General features: G+C 40.3%; 1 protein-coding gene across 2 annotated transcripts in view; it reads left to right on the forward strand.

Moving 5' to 3' along the window:
* ANOS1 (anosmin 1) overlaps nt 1–22731 on the forward strand; it is an 86986-nt gene that overhangs the window by 36793 nt on the left and 27462 nt on the right. For both annotated transcript variants that reach the window (XM_077927527.1, XM_028727728.2), the window contains 3 exons: nt 10259–10321; nt 14780–15002; nt 20925–21109. In XM_077927527.1, the coding sequence (XP_077783653.1) occupies nt 10259–10321; nt 14780–15002; nt 20925–21109 (471 nt within the window). The remainder of the gene's footprint in view (nt 1–10258; nt 10322–14779; nt 15003–20924; nt 21110–22731) is intronic.

Genomic DNA, 22731 nt, shown 5'->3' on the forward strand with positions numbered 1-22731 from the left:
CAAGGTACCACTGTTTAATTGGATTTAATCTTCATACTTAAAAGAGAACTTTCTAAAGGGCTGAGCAACATCCCTTGTGCCTCACTTCCCAAGCACTTGACAGTCAAGTCGAGTGATAATGACTTCATGTGATTGACAGGTGGGTTGACCCACCCTTGGGGTCCCTTTCAACTCTACGGTTCTATGATTCCATTGTTCACTGAAGACCTGTACACCTGTGAAAGTGGGGGGAAAAACATTAATGGTGGAAGATTTCTTAAGCAGGAATGAAGCATATAGCTCAAAGCATGACAACTTTTTGATAAATCTCTGTTTTATGTACTGTGACCATTTTTAATTCTAGAGCAGTCAGTAGTAGTTTTAGTACATTCTTTTGGGAGCCACAGTTATGCTCTATGAAAGATCCACTTGTTAACAAATGCCAGAGGTTAAATTTACAATCCCACAGTGGAGTGCATAGTGCCATTTAAATTCTGCATGCATAATAATTTATGGTTTTAAATTGAATTTATTCTAACATTGCTGCAGAGTAGAATTTCGTTCCACTAATATTGATTCTATTGCATTTGTTAACAAAAGGCTGTGAAATTCAGAATCCAATACCTGTTGTTTGATTTAAGGTTGTAAGCACACCTACCTGGACAAATATGTCATGGAAGGATTAAAGAGCACATCAGTCAATATGCTAAAGAGGAGTTTAATTGTCTCTCTGAAATAGGACCCGAGCAGACACAGGAAATTTCTGACTCCTTTCAGTTTCAGCAAAGTCCAGTTGCTTTGTAAGCCTCATTGAAGTAAGCTTACTTCTGAGCAAACTTTTGTATGTCCTACAATCATGCAAACTTACATGTAATTAGGTCAACTTAATCTAATGAGTTCCATGTAAACATGCATAAAAAGGTAAAGGACCCCTGACAGTTAAGTCCAGTCGCAAACGACCCTGGGGTTGTGGCGCTTATCTCACTTTACTGGCCAAGGGAGCCGACGTTTGTCTGCAGTTTTTTTGGGTCATGTGGCCAGCATGACTAAGCCGCTTTGAATCCTGCCATGTAAAATTTAGTGCATCATGTCAGTATATTGATCAAAAAGCCCACAGTTCCATAATACAGCAAGGCGCTGCAATGTAAAAGTCGAGACAGAAGTGTTAATACGTATTATACCTAGTGAAACTAACACTGCGGTCTGTATTGTGTTGGATTCCAGCTAATTACATTTAGTTATGTCTTAAATTGTGATTGTTTAAAACAACGACTTTATGGTTTGATGTACATATAACATCCCTGCCAGTGTATTTTTTTTAATGTCAAGAACACACAAGATATTGAGTAGATATTTGGAGATAACTTAAGCAAAAGTGATACCATCTAATTGACACACATGAATTTACTGCTTGAGATTAATCCCTAACTTCTTGCTGATTGTACAACTATTTTAATAGTTTTTCAGTAGCTGATAGAACATGAAAACTAATACTTTGTGTGTTCAACAGGTCTTGGATTTCTTAAGTGCAAAACATGTTTCACATGCTCAGTCTATTGACCATAGACCTTTTTTGAATTACAAATTATTTGCAGCTTGAAAGGCTGTTGTTTATGAAACACAGGCAGGGAATGCTAATTTGAATCTGTGTAAGCAGCTCACTACTGCAGATTGTGTAGCTTGTTTTTACTTCACCAGTTTGTTATAAAATGTATATATGCACATGAAAAGTATGCGCTGTAGATTGAGACAGCTTTATATCTTGTTAAAGAACTAAAGCAAAAATTAGATTCTGTTTTCACTGTAGCTCAAACAGTGCTTAGCTAATCAACTGGCTTGTATGCAAATGTGCCTAGAAATAATTTCCTTGTGCAAAGAGAAGTAAAGGAGCTTACTTTCTTTATTCTTATGCAAATAAGTGGGCTGCTGTTACACAGGCCATCCTGTAACTACTTTGAGGAGACTGATAAATCTATTACAGTAGCTGTCAACAACAGTATCTGCAACAGGCACAGTTCAGCAACTTTGTTGCTGTACAGTTGCTATTGTCTCTTCAGAGCATGCACCATGCTCTTCTAGTTAGAGATGGTACCCCATCTTGTTTCTATGAGCTTGAATGTCACTTGTGAATTTTGTCCCTCTGTAGAATCTTGTGTCTAGGGCAAAAGGCATCTTCAGATGTTCTGTTACAAAATGTTTGCTTCCGCTGTAGTCTTATGTTTTTGGTACAATCGTTACCCTTACCTGGTGGTTCAAAATCTGGTTTGCTTTTCCTGCACATTCATGCTTATACATGGTCTATCATATTCCAGCATTATCATGCTAATAAGAAGTAAAATAAATAATATGGGGTGGGATTTAGATTTAGATTATCTAAATCTAGATGATTAGAACCATGTCAGAACATTTTGAAAGAGGAACAGCAAGAGAGAAATGGGGTGGAAAATTTTGGATCCCACCCCCACTCCAGAGTATTGATAGATTCAGGTTGTGTAGATCCAAGTGAAAATTATCTTCCATTTGCATGGAAGCTGTGGTAGAACCATCTGGATCTACATCGTTTCCAAAATCTGGTCCAGTGATTTGGAGTCCTAACAGAGTGGCATCTGAGGAGAAGACAGTTGGAGAGAAGCTGGTTAGTTAGTGTTCAGTGAAAATGTTCATGCAGAAGGGTCTTTGGATTCAAGCACTTCTCCTCTCCAGTTCTTTGTGACTTGTTATTCACTGAAACTGTTAGCATGCTACACCAAACTATGTGATTCCGTGATCCCATGTGCTCCTGGATAAGATATTGCAGCTGCTTTCTTCCTGTCCTTCTGTGTGCTGTGAGGTAAATTATAGTTTAGCTTAGCATGTCATCCAGACCTGGCCTCATGGTTTGTACCACTCCAGACAAAGCTTGAGCTGTGAACCAAGAGCCGTGTGAACTCTGCCCATGTTTCTATTTTAATGATATTGCTGCAACTGATCCCGAGTTCATGATATAGTGACGGTTGTCAACATAAATGAATAAGTCACATGGTCATTGAGGATGTGGTTTGTTTTGGCTCCATATGCATGATGTGCACCATCTGTTTACAGTTTTAGGCTTTTTGCACATTATTGGAAAGATGTATTAAATATAGGGTTTTAATCTGGCCTGGTTAAAAGCATGGCTTTGCAAGTAACGTTTTATTTACCACTTGTGGGCAACCAATGCTTACAGTAAGTGGAAACACCTCTTGTTATTATGTCAGTTGGAGAACTATTTTAAACATCTGAGCAGGAATGTTTAAACCAGGGGGTTCCCAAACTATGGCTGGAAGCTTCATTCATATGGTCTGTGGCATACCTATAGATTTGTTATTGAAAATGGGAGATGGCACACCAATCACATTAAATATATTGATTCCCCCCAATAAATAAGCAATAAAATTACAATTAAAAAAAAATCATAGAATGCCCACTACAATTGCTATGTTAGGCCATGGTCAGCCAAGACACTTAGAATTTGGTGCATGGGGGGGGGGAAGGTTTGGGGACCACTGGTCTAAATCATTAAAATAAAAAAGCTTGAAAGTAACTCTGCAGAGCATGTATTTCTAGCAATATTTAGGAAAGATTGTGCTTTTGAATGGAACATTAGAGACGATAGAGCTTCTGAAATATTACATTGGACACTACATGGAATCCCACCTTAAATTCTATTCACTATGCTGAAAATAACAAGATGTTTGTTACAGTTTGGTTTCATTTGAAATGACATTTATAGCCAACATGGCATGGATACTTTGGAAAATTAGCTTAATTCTGCAAAGAGATTTATTAAATTATAAGGCAAAAATATGAGGAATGGAAGCCTTCCATAATCTGATAGATATATTACATTTTAAGGAGAGATTGCTTGTTACTTTTATAAAAAGATAGGTTTATAACCTGAAAGAAGGGAGGACAGTCTTATTTCTATAAATATAAACTCAATATTTATGAAAATAAGATTTACCCTCCCTTTTAATGCTTAGCATATTTTCATCCGTGCCTTGGCCAGCAAAGTAATTGTGGAAGCATACAACACAGTTAAGGGTTTTGTTTATATTCCTGCGTGGAAAAATATTGGCCTCTTAGATTTTTCTCTGTGATAAATTTGTCCTAATGTCTTTGAAACTTGGCAGTTTGTATAAGTAAGTACAAACATTGTAGCCTATAAAGTTGAGCATCATTCTTTTGGGTTAGCGGTAACAGAATTAGTTATGGATATTATATCTCATGACTCTTCCATGGTATCCTTTTGAGTGGCTTTTGAAATGTTTTTAGCAATTATTCTTATGGATTGTAACTCCTATTTAGATAATTCTAGCTTTCTAATGTGAGTATTTTTTATGACAAATCTTATTTCCAACTATAATGGGTAAGAGCTGTTGTTAATTTTTTTTAAATAAAAATAATACACTGGGTTGTAGTATATTTAAGGAGATGCACAGGTTTTTAAAAGAGCCTAGAGAGAATAAGCATTAACTGTTGAATAATTATTAGTGTATTCAGTTTCTTCTCCCTGAATATTTGTTAACGAGACTTGGTGCCCAAGTTTGAACAAGGCTTAAACTTGGCTGTTTATAGAGCAGATTCAAAGTTGGCTATTGCTGCTGTTGCCATTGTTACTGTAACTTTCCAAGCTTGGTCTTAATGCAGCAAGCATCGGTGCTCTGTCCCTCTCTCCCTTTAATCTTTCATGGTCTACAAAAAGCTTTTGGTTAGTGAATCTTAATTGGCCACTAGAGTTAAGATTCTGTGATTTTTGTGTGTGTGGTTAATTGTAGGACTTATTCCCAATGCTAAGCCCAAAGTCAAATGCATGGCTTTTCTCACAGGCTAATATTAAACAAACAGCTCTGGACCTGATGGGCAGGCTAGTCAGTGCCTACTGATGCCTTTGACATATTCATTGACTGTTGCTGAATACGGAAATTGTCCGTAGCCATTTGTTTTGGGAGTAAATTTAGGAGAAACCAAGAAGTTCTGGATTTTTTCCACCCTGCTTTTTTACAATACTTGATACATCTGACAGTGGGCAGGTTTGCACATAACGCTAAGCCTAAGGAATGATAGAAGTTTGTCAGCTTGGCTGGAATTAAGATTTTGCCCCGCATCCCTAAGAACTGGTGTAATTTGGTGAGGCAGGCTGAGAACTAGAAGAGGTTCCAGAAGGCAGAGAAGGGAAAGGAAGGGAAGGGAAGGGAAGGGAAGGGAAGGGAAGGGAAGGGAAGGAAGACCAGTCAAATGGTGGGGTAGAGCAGGGGCACCAACTATAGGGGGCTCTGGGTACCTGAACACCCACAAAATTTTTATTGCGGGTGCTCAGCACCCACACTTCAGGGCCCCCAAGGTCTCTCAAGACTTCGGAACCTGATTTCCAGTGCACCGGAAGTCAGGTTCTGAGGTGGGGGGGGTGGTGGTACATGACGTTATGATGCCACATGCACTGGGCACCCATAACTGGGGGCTCAAGTTGGCTCCCCTGAGCAGTAGTCTTAAAGCAAACACCAGAGAAAGTGATTAGTGGCGAATACCTATTTGGCCATAGAATCATAGAATTCCAGAATTTGAAGGGATCCTGAGGGTCATCTAGTCCAGCTCTGCCACGAATCTCAACTAAATCATCCATGACAGATGGTAATTCATATGTTTAATTTAAGAAATACTGCTTATTATTGAATCCTTAATGTGAGGTGATGGTTTATTGTTGTTGTTATTATTTTTTTCAAAATAATAATAATGATATTTTTATTTTATTCTTTATTAAAGTTGGGAATAAAAAAATAAGAAACATTGAGAACCACCTTGTGAGAGCTTTCCTTAAAAGGCAGCTTAAACGTTTTCCCAGTAAATGAACTCCTGATAATATTCTGAGGAATCTCAGGGGTTGTTGCTGTGGGAAAGCAGTATTAATATGAACTGTAATTGTCTTCACCTACAGCCCTTTTCTGCCATTTCCTCTATAATTTAGTAGCCACAATGCAGTACGCTGCTTTCCTACACTGCAAATGTCAGAAAATGTCATTTTGAAAACCCAAAGAGTTCACAGCATGGTTCTTGTCCATACCAGCATTGCTCCAGTTTTTGGGAGGGCCAGTGTTGGTGTGACAAGAAGCTACATTGTGGCCCCCTCCCACATGATCTATGGCTTTTGATCTTGCCTTCATAGCAGTGGAAAAACCTGCTATGCAGTGCCTGCCAAACCATGGAAGTAACATGAGTCAGGGCCCTTAGTAAAGGACTGTGTGATTTCAACCGTGATCCTTCTAAGCAAGAACCATATCAACCCTTAAAGTAAAGCAACGTTTGTAGTGCTAAGTCTGTTTAAAATGCATCTAGCTGAAATAGTTTCACAGTAGACTCTAATAATTAGGGCCTAATTGATTTGTGCACCCCAAGGGAGAACCTAAATTGATCTGTACTTCACTTATATTGGTATAATGGGAACAGAATAGGCCTAATTTCTTTAGTGAGGAAGATCATTATTAAGAACCTTGCATCGCTTTCCTTGTTTACGCTTTCTCTTTCCCACCGCCATCCCAGCTTGGAGAAGTACAGATGCCTAATGCCGGAATGTGGTAACCTGGCCATCAAATGGGCCTCACAAAGAAAGCCCTTTCAGGTCTTTCAGTGAAACAACTACTGCATCTTATTATAGCGTGAAATTAGAAGTGAAAAGCCCTACAGTTTTTTTGCTATTTAGTAATGCGGAATATGTCGCCGTGGATGGCAATGGTAGTGCTATAAAGAGAAGCCAGAAGCCAAAAAGAGAAACCTAGTAGCAGTTCAGACAAAGACAGTCCCTTCTCTCCCTGTTTCTGACTGTTCGGTGGTCTGGAAAACTCAAGTTCTGTAGTAGAAACTGAGCAAAAGTATTTTGTTGCATCGCATCTCCTTCAATAAGGTGCACAAATGTGAGTTTGCAATAGAGTGTAAGAAGAGGAATAATCTGATGGCAGTTCAATTCTAATAACTAAAATATAAGTTGGTTGCAGTTTTACAAGTTAAGCAACCACTTTTACAAAAAAACAACAACGGAGATTTGATGTTCTGACCATCTAATGCTATAACTAGATGGGGTTTTCAAGAGGCAGAATGAAGTTATCTGAAGCCACCTTGTAACAGCTAGAAATGGAAAACTTGCCAAGTCACTATCCTTCAATAGCTTTAAAGTACCATTTTCATTTCCAAAAAAAAGCTAAATAAATTTGTTTTCTGTGCGTTTTTTGTAGAATGCCAATAATGTTCCCTGAGGACTTAATTAAATGTAGTAAAGTAATTGTAACTTTAAATAACTGAATTATGTGGTAACTGAAGCCTTTTGGAAGTTGGCGGAGTGGGGGAAGAGAGATTATTGTGGTATCTTCTTATGTCTGTTTTGCAGATCACGAAAAATAACCTCAAATGTTTTAAATATACACTTAATAAAAATACTGACTAAAACAGATCTAGGACATAAGCTCTCTCTTGCACGGATCATGTGGAAAGGCATTCTAAGGTTTGTGGTATCACACTGCTGGCTATGTCTTTTGGTTTTGCCTGTTAGCAGAGTAAAGAAATAGATTTCAGAGAAATCTGAATAAAGAAAATAGATTTCAGAGAGGAATGAAACTGAGATAACTGAACAAGAACCTGGTATAGCTTAGCTAACCTGTGTGGTGATTAGATTAAGTGAGAAGAGACTTGGGTTCAAATTCCCACTCAGCCTTTATTTATTTATTTATTTATTTATTTCCAACTAAATTTATATAGCTGCCCCCCTAAGACATTATATGATTGGCCCAAGAAACAATCTCCTCCTAAGCTGCGTCACAAGATTGCTGTGAGAATAAACTGGGAGATGAGCACTGTGAATTCTTCCTTGAAGACCTTAGAGACAGGGCCAGCCAGCCCATGAGGCAAGGTGAGGTGATTGTTTCAGGTTCCACAGGGGCAGGGGACCCTGATGTAGATATTTATTTCCTCCTCTCCCTGATGTAGAACTTCACTCTCAACTTCTTCCCTGGTTGGGAGCAGGCTCCGTTTTGCGATTCACCTGAGGTGCCAACATATCTTCGGCTGGCCTTACTTTGAGGAAATATGACATGCAAATAAATTATGTGCAAGCAAGAAGAGCCATGGAATTTGTAGAAAGTGTATTATTTATAGGAAGTTGTAGCCCCTCCGATTGTGAAAAATGGCATTTTAAATTATTGTTCCTTAATCAATGTTTGCCTTTTGCTTTGATATGCACCGGGGCATGCCTTCTATGGATATCAACAACTTGACAGGCAATAAAAACAGTAGATAGTGGATTATAACAAATTCAATAAAAGGGTTTATTTCCAACTAGCTTACTATCAAGACTCTCACTCTGCGTCCTTTTTGTGTTTATGCCAATACTTGCATATATATATATATATATATATATATATATATATATATATATCTAACCCACGAATAAAAACAATGTAAATCTAATCATATGTCTCACCCTTCAGATTTAATGACCATTGCAAATCCAAGGCCTGGCTTTCTTTCAAAAGTGGCATTTCAGTTATCAAATGGTTTCAAGCAGCATTGCCTGTTTTCCCAGTATACAAGACAGTGTTGCCAAGTAAACCTTAGCTGGAACTAATTGACTTAAGGCTCTAGGCTTTGATTATAAAATTTCCCCTTCCCACCAAAGGGTGGTGCTCACTAACCAAAAGTCGCTTAAACACAGTCAGATCAGATTTGCACCCACTAACTGTTATTTCACTTAATTGACTCCCCCCCCCATTCCCCATTTACAGCTGTTAGAGTTTGCTATTTCCTTAAAAACATATTCAAAATGGATGCTGGAAAAATCTGGAAAACAGTCTCACAAATCTCCTACTTTGAGCTTTATCAGAGGCTTCATAATCACCACATGGTTTTTACAGAGAAAAATGTTAAGGTGATGTGGTTATAATCAGGAAGGATTTTCTTTTCCCTCCAGGAAGGGTTCACAATCATTTGTTAATGTTATTAAGGAACAATTGGAGTTGTAGAGGAACTGGTAATGGGAAAGTATCTCCAAAAGTTTGTATCATGTACTTGTGACTACTACAAGTGTTTTGTATTAGAAGGTGCAAAATATCTAGATGGGAAAACTTATGGCCCTCTATATGTTTTTGGACTACAAATCGGCAACCATTGGCAATGCTGGCCAGTGCTAATGGAGCTGGAGTCCAACAAGATCTGGAGGGCCACAGTTTCTTCACTGCTGATCAAGAAAACTCTGTTCTGATCCTGGAAACAATGATGAATTTAAGTTGAACCACAGGTAACTTGGGCTTTTGCTGCAAGAATGGGTGAAAGAAAAAGCTGTCTCTGACCCCCTAAGGGTCAAAAGCTGCTGGGAGCTTGCACTTCCTTTTTCATCCTCAGCTGCTAGGTAGCCTGAAAAATTAGAGAAGGAATCTTTGACACATCAGAAAGGTGAACAGGGACAGTTCAGAGTAGGAATATCAGAAAAGCCCTGCTGGATCAGACCAAAGACCTATCTAGTTCTGTATCCTTTTCTTGCAGCAACCAACCCAATGCCTATGTCATGCCTTCTAGTATTGTGTGACTGGAAAAATTGCTTCCATCTCCTCTCCCATTTCAGTTCAGGACATATGGGCTCTATTGCAAACTGGTAGCCTTGGGTGAAATAAATAGGTTTTTACACATGGAACACTTGCCTCCTATATAAATGGAATATGTGACTGAGGTGGAACTTTTATAGAAGAAAGTACAATTTGATATCATGGGTAGGCAAAGTACTATCATACTATTTCATCTGTTAATACTCCGTAGAAATGATTTTCTCTATCTTCCTCTGATGTCTCTAAGCTCTGTAGAATAATCAAGGGCAATGGAGCTATAATTGGAACCCTTGTTAAGCAAGCATGTTAATGGAACGTGGGCATAAGAAACAGATGCTACTATAGAGGAAGAGTATTGGAAATGTTAATCTAATAATGGTTCAGAATAACTTTGGTTATGTGACAGATGTAACGTAAAGTATTCTGAATGTGCTGCTAGTTCTCTTTAATATGAAAAGAATGTTGACAGCACATTCACAGTGCTGAGCTCCTTTTAGATTACATCTATCTTTAGTCTTTGCTCGGTAGCTATGGAACATGCCTTGTCTTCCTGATAAACTCTGTTCAAAATTTCTTTTATTAATGCTTCCAATAAACAGGCTTGTCCTGTAGGCTGAACAAGTTGAGACATATATATATTCCTGACAGTTTATTTATTAATTTTTCCTTCTTTTTAGTGTCTGGAGCCCTGCAAAGAATCCTGGGATTTGAAGAAAAACCATTGCCAAAGTTTCTGTGAGGTATGCCATTTCTAAATACCTCTTTTTAAAATTCTGTCCTGTATATTTCATTCACACTATTAAATGAGTTTGTTTGATGACAGCGAACTAACAAATAGGATATGTTCTCTATTTCCAGTAGCTGAACAGGACTACAACTGATCGATGACCATAAGCATTTTGAAATGGTCTTCAGAGTCTTTGAAATAATTACTGTTGTATCATTCTATAAGTTTCCTATCAAGTTGTTATGTGTCAATTAAATTTTCTTTCTTGGGCTGCTGTCTTATATGTACAATTGCTGTATACATGAGTCATCAGTGTCCTTTTCCCTTTCGTTGCTGCAACAGCAAGATGTCTTCCACATTTGTTTGTTTATTTAAATGCATAAAGTAACCTACCAACTTTTGATTGACCAATTCAAATGTGCACACAGTCATGTGATACAATCATCCATACAGCACATGGGGAATTGTTTGAAAGCAACTGTACCTCAAAATCACTTGCAGGTGTTGAAGTCCTACGTTATGGTTATGTTGGAAGTTGGCATACTGATATGGAAGCTGTCCACATGCAAGAGGACTTCAGCATGAGTGTACTTTCAAACAAGTGGCTTTTCATGTGCTTTTTGAGGTGGCCTAGGCCTGTGAGGAGGGTTGTGCTGTGTCAGAAGCATCTAGACTCTAGGAATTGGCTACAATGCACATCTTTCTGCTACTCCTCAGCACAGTTTCATTCAGTGGTAAATGCAAAATACATGTCAGTTATTGATGATACACATGTGTAAATTGTCATCCTTCTTAGCAAAAGCGGTGATTATGTGGGCATAGATCTTTTCCTAAGAGAAATCTCTGAGACATGAACAACTGTGTTTGGCCTATATTAGAGCTATAGTACTATGTGAAAAGACCATCCCAAAATAGGTATGATGGATATGACCTTCTTATCATGTGAGCACTGTACTTGTTCATGGGAAACAAGCTAATGTCATAAGCTCACCACCTCTATATTCCTCATAAACTGGTTGCACAAGTCCACTCCCATAACATTGTTTACCTTGAGGCATTATGCCAGGTTCCACTGTGGAACCTAATTATATTCAACATTGTTCACCAGTACTGTAGTTAAATAGCACTAAATATGATTTCAGCATGTCTCTGTTGAACTATATTACATTATTGGGCTGAACACAGCATGAATTTGCAATGGCTTAGTCTCTGTTGTTTTTGCTTCTGTCCCTTGGGTTTAAGGAAATGGCACTGAGCTTTATTTTATACATTTGTGCTCCACTTTTCCCATAGTTCAAGATGGTTAACAAAGCACTACAAAAATGCATATAAAAATAGGGGAATGATAATCTTAAAACTCGTAAAGTAATATATAAAACCAGATCCATAAGACCAACTAAAATTCCAACTAAAATTTGCAAGCTTGATGTTTACAACTTCATCAAGTTTTAGGTTTCTTTGACATACACTGTAAATTGTTTTTAAATTATGGCAACTCATTTTTAACAGGGCCTAACAGCGCAGCTTTTAGTAGCAACAACCAAGCTACATTGACTCGGTTTCATTTAAACTAAGTGGGATCTTGTGTTCTTTAACTCCCTTTTTATCAGTGTAAACAATAACAGATAGGTTTTTTAAAAACAGTTATTTCTAGCTGCTTCTTGTGCCTTAGCTTCTGCATGAAAATTATGTAGCCAAAGTGCATAGCAATAGAGGCATCTGCCACATGTGTCTTGATTATCATACTTCAGTAGAAAGGAATTAAAAAGCACTTTGCTTGTGTCTTAGCTTGGGTAAAAAGTGACTGAGGTGCATAACTGTACATTGGCAGGGATAGTGCAGAAGATTCCTCGAGATTGGTGGTTTTGTAAACTACGTTGGTTGGGTTCAATCCCAGATATCCAATTGGCTATCACATATCGTATGTAGATCACCCTGCTGGACATAGGCGCCGACTCCATGGGGCTTGAGGGGGCCCGAGCCCCCTCAAAAATTCGTTTGGGGGGGCTCCGCCCCCCCAATAATCTCCGGCGCCCCTCCAGCAGAGCGCCATCGCCGCCCCTCCCCCAGCCCAAAATGCACAGGGAGGGGCGGGCTGCATGCCTCCTGCCCTCCCTCCCGAGCAAAAGCTCCACCCAATTTCCTTTGGAGCTGATTAATAGGCGCAGCACGCTCTCCCCTATTCGCTCACGAGGAGGCGGCGCCACTTTATTTGCATATTCATGAGCTTATTTATTATTCATGAGCTTTCCCGGGCCCCCCCAATATTTTTTATAAGTCCGCGTCCCTGCTGCTGGACATATCTAATGTTTATGTAAAATGTGGATCCTATTTCTGTCCACTGCATGATAAGGAACATCATGCTATATTTCTGGTAAAATCTGAAGCAGAAATGTAGTAGACTTTGGAACTATAAAGACAGAAATAAGTTGCAGTAGGTTTTTAATTTAAGGGCAGATGTTTGGATTTATTTTTAAGTACACTTGCACTTACAGGATAAGAGGAATCTTAATTTTTTTCTTTATTGATTCAGATGTCTGGATGTGCACCAGTAGGGAAGGTTTGTTGTGTAGAAAGTGGGCTTCAGATTTTGTAACTTGGAAATTACTTATATGTCTTTAAAAAACAAAATAAAGTATCAACACACCCCTTCTGGAATCCTGTCACAAGAATAATGATGGGCTTGACAAGGATGAGCTATAAGTATAATATGAAGTTGTTATGTTTGTTATGTATATGAAGTTGTTATGTTTGATGTTTATTGAGTAAAAGGAGTTGGCTGACTGGGAGAATAAACACTTCCCACTTGTAGTTAGGAACTGCTAATATCCCTGTTTAATTAGTGATTTTGAGTTTGAAACTAAGCTTGAAACTTAAAAGGCTGGAAGTAAAAAGTTGCACATTTAACAGTTCACTGAAAAAATAAGTTGTGAACTAGGGTGAAGAACAGAAGCTTCAAAGGCATATTATGCCTCAAGGGACCAGAAAAGATTTTTAATTAAGTAGCTGAAAATTTGTGATGTTTTATATAGGCACATACCCAGACATGTACACCTGCCCATTTCTGATCACAGACATAAATCACAAAAGCAGGTGCATTTTGTTTCTATTAACCTCTGCCCTTGTCAGCTACAATCACAAATCACAATCTCCTTACCCAGCATTATATTTGAAAGCAACCATTTAGCTATGATCATGGTTCCAAAAGAGAGAATAAGTTAAGCAAGCTTAGAGTTCTTCCCCAGGCTCTGTTTTCCATGGATGGTCATTCTAGGCTTTCTAGCTCTGCCAGGCACTGTAGCCCATGGCTGCCATAGAAAGGCAACTAGACTGCAATCTCTGGTGATATATGGTGAAATAGTGATTCAACAAATGTAGCTCTTTCTCTCTCTCTCTCCATACAATCAGAATGGAGGCATTCTGAGCTGTACTGTAAGAACAAATGCTGTACATTTATTGTTGATGAGTGATATTTCACTAAAGCACAAAATGTGTTGTATAAAGTGGGTGTGAGTGTGAATGTAAGAAATGATGGGATAGAATGTGCAAAACAGCAAACACTGAACTAAGGACACATTATGGACAAAGCATCTGTATTACAAACTTGATTGCTGCTTTTTTCACAGGGAAGAGCTGGATGAGGGTTGGAACATAGAAAGGATTTTTCATCCTTTTCTTACTCATTTCTGGTCCTCCCCCTCTTCAGAGTTTCAAAGACATGTTTGTGACAGGAGCCACAGTGAGTGGGTAGCAGGAAGTGGCTTAGGGGGCAGAGCAGATCAAGGATTAAGCACTTTCTGTTCCTCCTGCTATTTTTCTGCTCCTGAAGTTCCCTTTTCATAGGAAAAGCAGTTGGATTTTTGCTTCTTGTATATGAATGCGACACAAAGATTTGGCCTAAGAAGAATGAAATAAATTTGCATATACTCATTTGCAAATACAGTACTTTGCAATGTAGCAGTGATTTGTGGCTATGGAAAGCTTTATATGGAAGACCTGGCAGAGGCAAATGATTTAATTTAGTAAGGGATGATGATCCAGCTTCAGAGACGTCACCATTCTGTATTTTGCAGCTATTGTTCAGAAGCTATAAATGTATATGAATTATCAAGGCTAGACCTGTAACTGGTAGCAGTTGGTTGGGGGGGGGTAGGGCAGTGGTGCTCACCTGACCTCCCATGCCACTGCTTACCAGAAGATGTAGGGGGATGTTGATGTGGTATATTTGCACTGGTGGTAGTGCCATATTAGCTCCACTGTTGTATTCGCCCCATGCCAACCTTGTTGCTGCCACTCCCCTATGCTTTCTGTCAAGCAGCAGAAATGCAAGCAACAGCAGGTCAGGAGACCTCTGCTGGACAGCTACTGCCTGTAATCTGAATGATCTTTTCAGCAACATCTTGGAAATATTTCAGCAATGTTTTGATATTCCTACTGAAGGCTTTGTACAATTTTCTTGTTTTCCCTTTAGCCTCTTTTCCCCAAGAAGAACTACGAATGCTTAACTAGCTGTGAATTCCTCAAATACATCTTGTCGGTGAAGCAAGGAGACTGCCCAGCACCTGAGAAGGCCAGTGGCTTTGCGGCTGCCTGTGTTGAAAGCTGTGAGGCTGACAGCGAATGCTCTGGCGTGAAAAAGTGCTGTTCCAATGGATGTGGACATACATGCCAAGTCCCAAAAAACTTATACAAAGGTAGAGATTGTTTGTAGGCATTTATTTTGGAGCCCGTGGCAAATAAAAGTAGTCTATTGCATATTGTAGCAGGAGTGCAAAGTGTGTTGGAGAATGGGAAAAGGGGAAGGGGTTGGGGGAAATGAAACAGAGGTTCATAATTCTTCCAGCCCCATAAGTCTGCCTACAGAATACAATTTAGTACATGGAATTTCATACTCCCTGTCCCATCTAAGCACTTCCAGTCCATCAATCCCGCCCCCCTTTTTCTCTGTTGCTAGAAGCATAATTAGTCATTGTGTGCAAACTTGGAGGGTTAAATCAGGGACTGACACATAAGTCCAAAGGTGATTTTAAAAAAGAAGATGAAGAGTGAACATTAGTTTGTGTTAACAAGGGTTAACATTGGTGGGGTCGTTATGACAATCTATTAAAGCTAGCAAGGCTAATTCATGCATGTGGTGGTAGGAGTTGGAGAAAGAGAGTGCGAAAGCAGCTATTCTGGATCATTTGACAGTAGTTAAGGGGTGGATGTGGTTACTTCTGCACCTCCCCAAAAAACAACTGAAGAGTTTTTAAAGTGCTTAGTGGAATAGAAGTTTGATGGCTTCCAATGTTCAGTTGAGCCTTGTTCATATTTTATCAAAAGGTTTCTTCAGGCTAATGCTGGAATTACTTTATACCAGAGGTTTTCAACCTTTCTGAGTCCACGACTTCCTTGACCAACTACATTCTTTCTGTGGCACCCCTGTGGGGATCAGGAGCCCTATTATGTCACGCCTTCCCTGCAGAGCTGGCAGCCTCTCATCCTTTTTCGAACACCCGCCCTTGTGGAGTGTTCCCTCAGACTCCTCTCTGCTTTTCTTTCCTTGTGAGTCCTCCGGGCAGCAGCTGCTGCAGCCCCTGGTCTCTGAGATTCTCCCACCCCAAAAAGAGGTGCTTCCCAGAGGCACATTTGCCTGTGGAGCTTATAGCCAGGGCTGCTGCAATAAACAGCTGTGCAAGCCTTTGGGAGGCAGAGATGCAAAAGGGCATCACAGAAGGGAGGGAAAGAAAGAGGGACACAAGCTAATCTTGCCCGCAGCATCCCTGACCATCATTCAAGGCACCCCAGGGTGCCATGGCACATTGGCTGAAAACTACTGCTTTATACCTTCTAACATTTTAGGTGACAACAGTTGTGTTTTCTTCCTCATAAATACTTTCGAAGTCAGATTTTACATGACTGCACTTCCTCCTTTTAAGTTTATTGCATCTGAAGATTATAGTTCCCATGATTTCTTGCAGGAAGTTGTAGCAGACAAACTTTCTTAAGAACAATGTTATGCTCTGAAAAATTGTACTGTAGAAGAAATTTGTATTGTTATAAAAAAATATAATACAGGAATGATACATTGCTATTACTTTAGTTAGGTTAAGATAAAAAATAGAACCCCCCCCAAGGAAAATACTTTTTAAAATTTCAGTTGATTAAAGCTGAATGAATTAATTTGGATTTAAAAGCAGAAAGATATTTCAAATGAATAATTCACTTATTTCACTAGATTTAATGGACATGGGATTAGACCCTCTGTAATAATGAAAAATGATTAACCTTGGTTGACCTTCTTCTCCATTCCCACCTTAGTGACTCTTAGATATATCCTCACAGGAAAGGGATGGCAGAACAGACAGTATTGGTAACACCCACTTCTTGGGTGTTGCATGTTTGAATGCACTCCTACATTTATTTTAAAAATCCCGACTCTAATCGGAGTTGTTGCTTGTAGGTGATTACATGATTAGCTCTTCTGCCAGAAACTGGAACATGCTGGAAGTGTGCTGGAAGTTTTTTGGGGTGGGGAGAGGGGCAGAGGTAAGCTGTGCTTGAGAAAAACAATTCATACACTACAGCAAATGCCCTTAATTTAGCGGGAATTGACATACATGAGGGAATGCTGATGATCGGAGATGAATTTTGAGCAGCCCCATACAGAATTCATTGCAGGAATCCAAGCTGAGGCTCATCAGTGTATGTACAGTAGTGGACCAGTATTCCAGTCCAGAAACAGATGTTATCTGTCTTGTGCTCTGAGCTCCAAAAGCCATCCCCCACGGTAATAAAGACACAGTGGAGACAGAATTTAGTTTTAATGTTAATGGGTAAATTTTGGCCACAACTTTATTAAATACACAAATGTGACTGGTATTGGCTTAGGCACTGGTATCAAAACTATAACTGGCTCCTGCCCCACCCTGCAGGAAGCCTGGAAGGGTAAACTACCAGCAAGGGGAGCTCCATCAATGTATATGACTGGTGCTCATCCCTGGGGTTCCTGGGGGTCCTGGCATGGCCCTAGCCCCTCTCTGGGCTTCGGACAAGATCCAGACCCCCGGATTCCTTTAATGGAATACCCTATTAATTGGAGGGGCAGGTGATGGCCGCACCCCCCCCCCAAATTCTCCTAAACCAATGCCTAACTACCAAATCTTACAAAGTTGTGACAATTGCTAAGAGGTAGGCAAAAACCAAGTGGCCACAGCCAATCTGCCACATGGAAAAAAATTCCTACCCGGCCCCCGTTCCAAAACAGGTGACCAACTGAAGTCCAAAGCAAGGCGGAACATAACCTAATTAACGGGCGGGCGGGCAGGTGTTCGGCAGTGCAAAGCAAGAGGGAGTCCCCACGTCGTGCTGCCAAATAAATACCCCCAACCCCCAAACTTGCCAACGCTGCCGATTGGCTAAAGGCCAGTGGCATAAGTGTGGCATCACCGGCTGGAGTGGGGCAAACCCTGCCCACAAGCCGGTTGGGGAAGAGTTCCAGGGCCGAGCACAACATGGACCTTCTGTTAGGAGGATCCAACTTGCCAGCCATAGCTGGTAAAGATATTCCTAGCCGCTGAGGTCACCCGAGCCTCTAGTGACAGAGACTGAGGAGCACCCCACCAAAATATGAATCTGCTCCTTCAGGGGGAGTATGACCTCTTCCAAAGCAGGCATTTGACCATTTATCCAGGCTTGAGAGCCACCCATTCACAGGACCATCTTTGGGGAGTTATAGTAATGAATGCTGGCAATCACATTTTGATTATAATTTTTTCCTGATGTATCTGGATATTGATACACACTGGGTGTGAAGGCTAACTTTCACCATACTTCAGATATTCACTGTAACTTACAAAGGCATTACAATTCTTGATAATATGTGCTGTGGGTAAAAGGAGATTTATTTATTTGTTGTTGGAGAACCTAACTTGACTTAACAACTCTTAATGCATCAAATCTATATTTGTTCTTATAATTTACTAAGGAGCACTGGTGTGTTGAACTTGATTTGTGTTCCATGTGCTGCTACTCAAGCTGCCACACAGGTTTGTAGGATCTAAATTTAGAATCTAAGCTAGTAAGCCTTTGATGTTCTTTTGAATGCTGCCTACTGTGGAAGTTCAGCCCAACCTGTCACCATTTAATGCTAAGTCTACATGGTGGACAACAGCGTTTCTACAACGGCAGCTCTGCATGTAAAAAAATAAAATAAATAATGGCAGGGGGAAGAGAAGAAATAAAACCTGTCTGGTATTAACCCAGTAAAAGGCCAAGAGGTACACATTTTTCTAAAAGCCAAGAAATCTGGAATTCAGAGGACTAATTTGTGCTTCAACGATGGATACAAATCTTTTTATCTAATAAAAAGCACATTTCTAAATGACTGCAAATGTACATCTGGACTTGAAATTGATTATTCTGGTTGTATTGGAATATTCCAAAATGCACTTGTGCTATGTTCTGCTTGCACTCATGAGAACCATCTGAACACAATTACAGCCACCAGGGGGGCTAAGTTAGTTCCAATCAAGTGAATCCAACGAACCCTAATGTAAAACAGATGGAAGGTTTCTCAGCATGCAGATTGGAGGGTTATTATACATAATAATTAAGCATGGATTTTCAAATGCATAAAGCTGAAATATCATTCTTAGCAATATTAGTTACAGTGTATGAAGACTGGTGGCTATCTAGTGATATCCAGAAATAAATGTATGAGCTTTTGATGATATGCTTTATTCCTGGCAATTTTAGGAGGCGCTCTCTCTCTCTCTCTCTCTCTCGTGTGTGTATAATACATTGGAACACTTGGAGAAAGGGTCTGTTTTTCGATCTCTAGGAAAGGTGGTTTGTTTATCCATAGAAGTGTAGAAGTTGAAACAATAAACCTCAGATTTTGCCAAAGTCATAAACTAAGCTGGGAATTTATGTAAATCTCAAACAGTCCTCTAAATCTGCAGTCACTTGAAAAAAATGGGAGTGGAGGGGAGAGAGAAATTCCAGCTTGACCTCTCTGGAAGCAGAACTGCCTATTATGATAAATGTGGAGCAGCTGCTAAAACCAGTACAGTGGTACCTCGGGTTAAGAACTTAATTCGTTCTGGAGGTCCGTTCTTAACCTGAAACTGTTCTTAACCTGAGGAACCACTTTAGCTAATGGGGCCTCCTGCTGCCGCCATGCTCCCGCCGCATGATTTCTGTTCTCATCCTGAAGCAAAGTTCTTAACCCGAGGTACTATTTCTGGGGTAGTGGAGTCTGTAACCTGAAGCATCCATAACCTGAGGTACCACTGTAACTGTTAAGGTATTCTCATTTTTTTGCAAGATGTAAGTACACTTACCTGTGAACTTACAGCACAGTGTGCCCTTCCTCACAAATGGCAGCCAATCATGTGGAAAGTGGGCAGGGAACCATATTACGTGTGGGATAAGGGTGTGCAAAGAATGATGATGAGAATTTTACGACAAACATAGAGCAGTCAGCGAAAACAGTAATCTTGTTTCAATTATAGTTTTCACTGATTTGGCTTCTATGTTTGCTGTACTGAATGCGCAGTCCATTTTAGAACTCCATACTCTGAAGTCAAGGCCGAGCCTTAGGTTTTCTCTAAAGATGATGTATCATTTAACAATATTACATAGAAATTTGCTAAGACTTGTGGGGCTCTCAATATGTGAGTTCTGCCACCGTCCCCCATTTAACCTGTATATTAGCTCATCACACAGATGTTGGCTTTATTCCACCCCAATGCCTTGAAAACCCTTCTACAGGTACCATATTCTGAAGATAATTCCCAATGTGAAACAGTATGTAATAGCTAGCAGCTGCTTTCCTAGTATAGTGATGCCTTTTGCAACCACCGTGGTCACAGAAATGGCTGCTTGCTGCTATAAATGGCTGCATCTGCAAAGAGCTTGGTTCAGTCTTGACTTTCTTTGCAGAAAGGATCACCTGGAGGAATTAAATAGCTGGTTTCATTTTGTAAACTCACCAGTACTACTAATCAAACAAATGTAATGGAATAGGGGTCACCAATGGGAACATTTTGATTTTTCAACAAGTTCTGGGGGTGCCACCCCTGTTTGGTCACTACTTTTCCCTCCCCTGGCTCAGCCCCACCACCCCAAGACACAGGAAGAGAAACTGTGTGTGCACAGTTCACTGCTTCCCAAGCCATCTGGGTAAAAGTCGGATTCAGTAGAATTAATCTGAGCCTTGAAATCACAGAGTGCTACAAGAGGAAGTGGGAAAGAAAAAGCATTCCTCTTAAAGCTTCCTCCTTAAGCTCTACATACTTCTTGGGGGGGGGGAGAGGCAGGGACAGGTAACCACCTTGGCCACCTCATGACCATGTGAAGTGGCTCAGAGGCTTTGTGGGCACTAATGGAAGCTTTTCAAGATGTCATTACAACCACAGGCACTGTTTGCAACTCTTGGGATGGCTTGTGGTTGAATAGTGTGACTCATCAATATGCTTCTGTTCTGATTCAGTCACTGGAGAAGAACAGTAAGGTAAAGTGCATGATAATGAGGATAGATCTCTTTGGGCTGTAAATTTAGTGGTACTAAATATATAGTTGATATACAAATTTACTTACACACAGCTTCTTTGCATGCATCACTTATGTTTCAGGTGTTCCTTTGAAACCCAGAAAAGAATTAAAATTCAGTGAACTTCAATCTGGACAGCTGGAAGTGAAGTGGTCTTCAAAATTCAATATCTCTATTGAGCCTGTGCTTTATGTGGTGCAAAGGAGATGGAACTATGGGATTCATCCCAGCGAAGATGATGCTACCAGTTGGCAAACTGTAGCTCAGGTTAGTCCTTGCTACATAAATCTGCATTATTTTCAGGCCATTCATCCTGAGTATCAGGCAGTGAAATAGTTTTGGCTGGTCTTGGTGGCCAGCTATGAATTTGTTGTCCCAGAGACTCACTTCCTCCAAAGTGCAGCCTTTAATCTAGACTTTTGCTGCACCAAGAAGTGAAGCGAGGTCCATAAAAATTGCTGCTCCTCTTTCCAGGGTTAAGCGTAGATGACTGATTCTGCCAATTTAAAAAGAAGCCCCTGGTCCCCTTAAGCTCAGAGCAAGACAGGAGTCAGTGGTTTCTTGACTCTGTGCTTTCTGGGGACTCAGAAGACTCACCAGGTGCAGGGGCAAGCCATGGAACTCCTGACTTCAGCTCCAAGGTGGGGAAACATTGGCTTGCTCTGTGCCTGTTAGGTGTCAAATATCAGACACAGAGGGAAGCCTGCAGCTGGAGACAGGACCTGGAGGCTTGATATGTCTGACAAGCACAGAGCCAATAAAAATTCCAGACTTCTGCTGAGCTTTTGGGCTTTGAGGGGTGGAGATCATCTCCAGTTCTGTTTCACGGCTCCGGGGTTGAGAGAGAGCTTCTCTTACTTTCCAAAAACAAGTATAGCAAAAATCTTGATCCCTGGTATTCATTCATAGATGCATTGTTCAATGTTGTGTTGCTTGGGCTTGCATACAGAGGCATTTCTTTGTTAATCTGTTGCATCAAATACTGGGATAGGTTCCATTTTACAGTTGATGGACTGAAGGTAGCGTAGAGAAAAAACTTTTTTCATCCACTAGACAGGGAAACTCTAAAAGAAGCTAAGTTAAATTCCCATCTATGGCAAATAAATGTTCTTGGTGTTGCATCATGTTCAAATATATAAAAGGATATCATATAGAGGAGGGAGAAAGGTTGTTTTCTGCTGCTCCAGAGAAGCGGACACGGAGCAATGGATCCAAACTACAAGAAAGAAGATTCCACCTAAACATTAGGAAGAACTTCCTGACAGTAAGAGCTATTCGACAGTGGAATTTGCTGCCAAGGAGTGTGGTGGAGTCTCCTTCTTTGGAGGTCTTTAAGCAGAGGCTTGACAACCATATGTCAGGAGTGCTCTGATGGTGTTTCCTGCTTGGCAGGGGGTTGGACTCGATGGCCCTTGTGGTCTATTCCAACTCTATGATTCTTTGACTGTCCCAGATTCAGTCTGTAGAAACTTTAGTTAAATTAAGGCCCTGATTCAACTAAATCATTGCACTAATGGGAGCCAGAGCAGCAAGTCCTTCTAGCACAATAGGGCTCCCTCCCTCTTTCCTGCTATGCCTCCCCAAATTGGCACTGCAAAGTCAGGAGAACCTTCAGAACAGCACATGTGTGTGGGGTGGGGTGGAGGAGAATGAAAATTGGTCCATGTGGCAAGTATGTGCTGACAGTGATCTCCTTAGTGCTACTTTGAATTCCACCCTTTATCAGGTAGCACAGGAAAGACTCAATAAAGAGTTGCTTGACGTAAGGCCATTTTCTGTGCACCTAAGGATATGAAGAAGGAGAAAACCATGACCCAAGGCTTCCGCCTTCCTGAATAAACAAAGTATAAGTGATTACAGGATTCACTCACTCAGAGTAAACTAAGTCT

Source organism: Podarcis muralis, chromosome 4 (genome assembly GCF_964188315.1).
Source record: "Podarcis muralis chromosome 4, rPodMur119.hap1.1, whole genome shotgun sequence".
Classification (NCBI taxonomy): Eukaryota; Metazoa; Chordata; class Lepidosauria; order Squamata; family Lacertidae; genus Podarcis; species Podarcis muralis.